We start from the raw sequence: 3,837 nt of genomic DNA on the forward strand, positions 1-3,837 counted from the left end.
CTCAACAGTAATTGGCACTGAGCAGTACTTCTGTTTTCTCCTCTTTTGCATTTTTCTTGTCCTGTTCTGATTCCATCTCTATCCCTTTTTACTTCTTTCATCAATTTCATCTAAAAACCTGCAAAAATAAGGGAATCAAGCATAAAACCTGTCCAACTCTATTATTTCCAATAAGTCAACAAAATCATGAGTTCAAGCTAATTTCTAAGTCATAAAGGTTGTAATTGAAGTCAATTTTAAGTATAAAAATAACAGTTTTTCAATTGTTATCAGGTGGCGGCTGGCTCCTTCAAATTAAAGTTCACCCTTTTATGTGGGGTAGTGGCTGCACCAAAAACCTAGGGTGCCAAGTCACTCACCCCCACTTTTTGGGCCTAGTCTACCTAGGGTGTAAAAGTTGATCCCAAAATCCTAAACCACTAAATTACAATGTAATTAATTTTAAAATGTCTATGTGGAGAGTCTTGAATTATGTAGCAGCCCTCCAAATGTCCCAAAATGTATTTCCAAAATTTTCCCTGAAATCAGTAATGAAAATAATAAGCTCAGATAATTCAAATTAATTAAAATAAGAATTTCCGGTCAAATTAAGCACAATTAGCAAAAATGGGGAAATACTAGACATTCAAGCACAATTCCCTGATTAAATCTAGCACAATAAGCTAAGTGAAGTGAAGAAAATTATGACTAATCAAAATAGACCACACTTAGTCTTTTGCACTACTGGGCAAAATCAAGACGCAAATCAAGGAATATCTTAGAGGACATCAGGGGTATGACACAACCTCAGCACACAAAAAACAAAGACTCACAAGGAAAGAAACAAAATTACACAATCCTCAAGGAATCTGGACAAAGAAAAGAAGTAGACAATATCCAACACAGAATGAATAAGAGAAAGTAGATACTCATGAAATCATCCAAGCAATTCAAGACATGGCAAAATGACCAATCAGCTTATGAGATGAATCCAAAAGCAACAAAATCTCACAGATGCACTATCGTGTTTCTCTCAAGTTTCTAAGGTAAGCAATGTCAACTCAATGCACTCAAGAAAACAAGTAATAGTGGATTGGCAAGCCTCTAATATCAACACTCAAAATATATGCATGTTCAAATCAAAAGGTCTTTTATGGATGTAATGGGGCCAAGGACAAGGGAGGATAAAATATGGATAAGTAGCTACAACCCAAAAGAAATAGAGGAGCGATGGGGAACAAGTGTAAACACAGTCAAATCACACCCAAAACCTCTAATTCAATCCTCTTCTTGACTCCATTATTCCCAAAACAAAAATTTATTTTTCTCATTTTTCTCTATCTATTTTTTTTTTCTTCTCATCTTGTCTCTTTTCTTTTCTCTCTTTTTAGAACACAAATTTCAGAGACAAGATGTACACATATTTACACAACCAACCAAGAAGAGGAACCAACTAGCCAACTCATCAAACTCCCCAAGGAGACCACACTTGTTCCCAAAACAATTCCAAAGCTCCAAAATTCCCTAAGTTTTAGGCAATCATGGTTTTTCACTTAAGGCTAATGTATGAGCTTGAAAACAAAGAATAGAGGAAAAACATAGGCTAAAAGGGGTTGTCAAGGATCAAAACAAGGTAAGCTTATTTGGCTAAAGAGGCTCAAGAACAAAAATGCCTTTATCATTTCCAAACATGCATATCAATCAGGAATAATCAACAAGAGTCAAGCCAAGGCATATGCGCAAGTAATTAAGAGACATATCACACACAAGAAAGAATATCAAGTGGCTCAATTTCTCACAGAAGGTATTTGTCACAATCAAATCAACCTCTCAAACATCATAATCATCTTCCCAAGCAAGGAAAAGCAAGAATTTCAAACCATAAGTATCAATCAAGTGAAGCGAAGGACGAATCTACAACCTAAACAAAATCCAGAAAGCAAGAGAAACATGCAAAACTATATACCAGACACAACAAAAACAACCTAGAAAAGAAAAAATTTAACACAGAAAACAAAAACTAACAAAGAAAAATCAGAATCTCCCCCAATAGACCACACTTAAACTACACAATGTCCTCAATGTGTCATAAGCATAAGATATCAGAAATAAGAATAGTGAACAGATCATGGACAAGTGCAGTAAAAGTAGGGAAAGGGGGAGAAGGGAAAAAGAAAACTCCCCTGGTCATGGTGGGAGTTTCCAATTTTGGACTTTCAAGGAGATGTTTTCCACCACAGGTTTCAGCAAAGAAGTTTTGAGGAGGAGTTGCTTCATCAGTACTGCCCTATCATCCAAAGCAAGATGTTTCTTCTTTCTTCTCCAAGCAAATTGTTGCATCAATAGCTCTCCTTCCACTGGTAGTTGTTGAGTGTGTGACACCGGAATACAGACCTCTGGCTCGGTCAAAGTAGTAGCAGTACACTCTCCTTCATCAACCATGAAATCCTTAATGACGGCACATGCATTCTCATTTAACTTTGCAGCCTGGTCATCAAACTCACAATTAATAGCATCTGTTATAAGCTTAGAATCTGGCTGTAACACATAATCAATTTCAGTACAAATGGAGCAAGAACCAAAATCACAATCACATTCAAAATTCTCAAAGAACTGTGTTAGATCAAAATTCAGTCCTAACTCTATAAAGTTATCAGATTGCACAGTTTCTACCTCAAAATCAATATTGACATATGCATCATCAACAGAATCAAAGGTCAGTTTAAGGCTATTATCATTCAAAACTGTTATTTTCATGCTTAAAATTGATACTAAAAGCAACATTTAACACTTAGAAACTAGCTTGAAATCATGCTTTTGGTTATATTTTTAGAAATAAGAGAGCTGGACAGGTTTATGCTTGATTTCAGTGTTTTTGTGCAGGTTTTAAGGTGAATTTGGTGAAAGAAGTGAAGAAGGACAGAGATGGAATCAGAAAAGACATCAAAAAGTGTAAAAGGAGAAGCCGCAACTGCCGCTCAGCGGTAGTTTACCGCTGAGCGGCACTCAGGCAGTCACGTTGGATCCGCTGAGGGGTGATTTGGCCGCTGAGGGGAAGAAAACAACTCACGCACTTACCGCTGAGCGGTAGTTTACCGCTGAGCGGCACTATTTTGGGCTTGGGCCTAATTTTATGTAATTTTAGAATAGTATATAAGCTTTAGGATGTCCTAGGGTTTGTATCTTTGGTAGAGACGAAGCAAACACTCTCTTTTCCACCCCTTAAAGGAAGATCTTGGATGCTCAGGCTACCTCCTCCTCTTTCTAGGGTTTTATCTTTCATTCTTTCATTATTGTTCATCTAGTTTCACCATGAATATGGTGAACTAAACCTTGTATTGTTGTTGGGGAATCAATGTAGTCTTGTGAAACTCTCATATATGGAATTTGTTTTAACATCTTATATTAAGATACATGCTTTCTTTCATCTTTAGTTAGGGATTTTCCTCTTTGCTTATTGCTTGCTTTGTTTAACTCATTCATTGCCATGATTATTGATTTTGTCGATACGGGAACGTACGGGGAAGTCTAGATCCGGGGAATTTCTCCCAATAGCATATTGGTTGCCTTTAAGCTCTTGCACTTTAAGAACTAATTACTAGGAATGCTAGGAATTGTATGAACTCGTAATTAGGGATAGGCCTTCTTACAAGGTGATTTAGAGAGTGGCATTAGCATTGATGATAAGAATGATGAATTCCTAAAAGTATATGAGAGTGGATAAGATGAAATTGATAACCCCAACAACATACTCATCCATATAATTCATTGAAGTGTTTGTTTTGTTCTTTTCGATTGATCAAATTCATGCATACATGTTTATTTACTGTCTTTTGCATTGAAACCTACAATCAATTG

At 36.4% G+C, this 3,837-nt stretch overlaps 1 protein-coding gene across 1 annotated transcript; it reads right to left on the reverse strand.

Moving 5' to 3' along the window:
- Nucleotides 1-2,166: 2,166 nt before the first annotated feature.
- On the reverse strand, nt 2,167-2,736 carry LOC148203804 (uncharacterized). The gene has a single exon (XM_088107760.1). It carries the CDS (start codon nt 2,734-2,736, stop codon nt 2,167-2,169), a length of 570 nt encoding a protein of 189 aa, XP_087963886.1.
- Between the last annotated feature and the right edge of the window lie 1,101 nt (nt 2,737-3,837).

Source organism: Vigna umbellata, chromosome 2 (genome assembly GCF_029865625.1).
Source record: "Vigna umbellata cultivar VRB3 chromosome 2, Vumbellata_1.0, whole genome shotgun sequence".
Lineage (NCBI taxonomy): Eukaryota > Viridiplantae > Streptophyta > Magnoliopsida > Fabales > Fabaceae > Vigna > Vigna umbellata.

What these genes read in the sequence shown, in the direction of transcription:
- LOC148203804 (XM_088107760.1), bottom strand. Translation starts at nt 2,736, where the DNA reads ATGAAAATAACAGTTTTGAATGATAATAGCCTTAAACTGACCTTTGAT.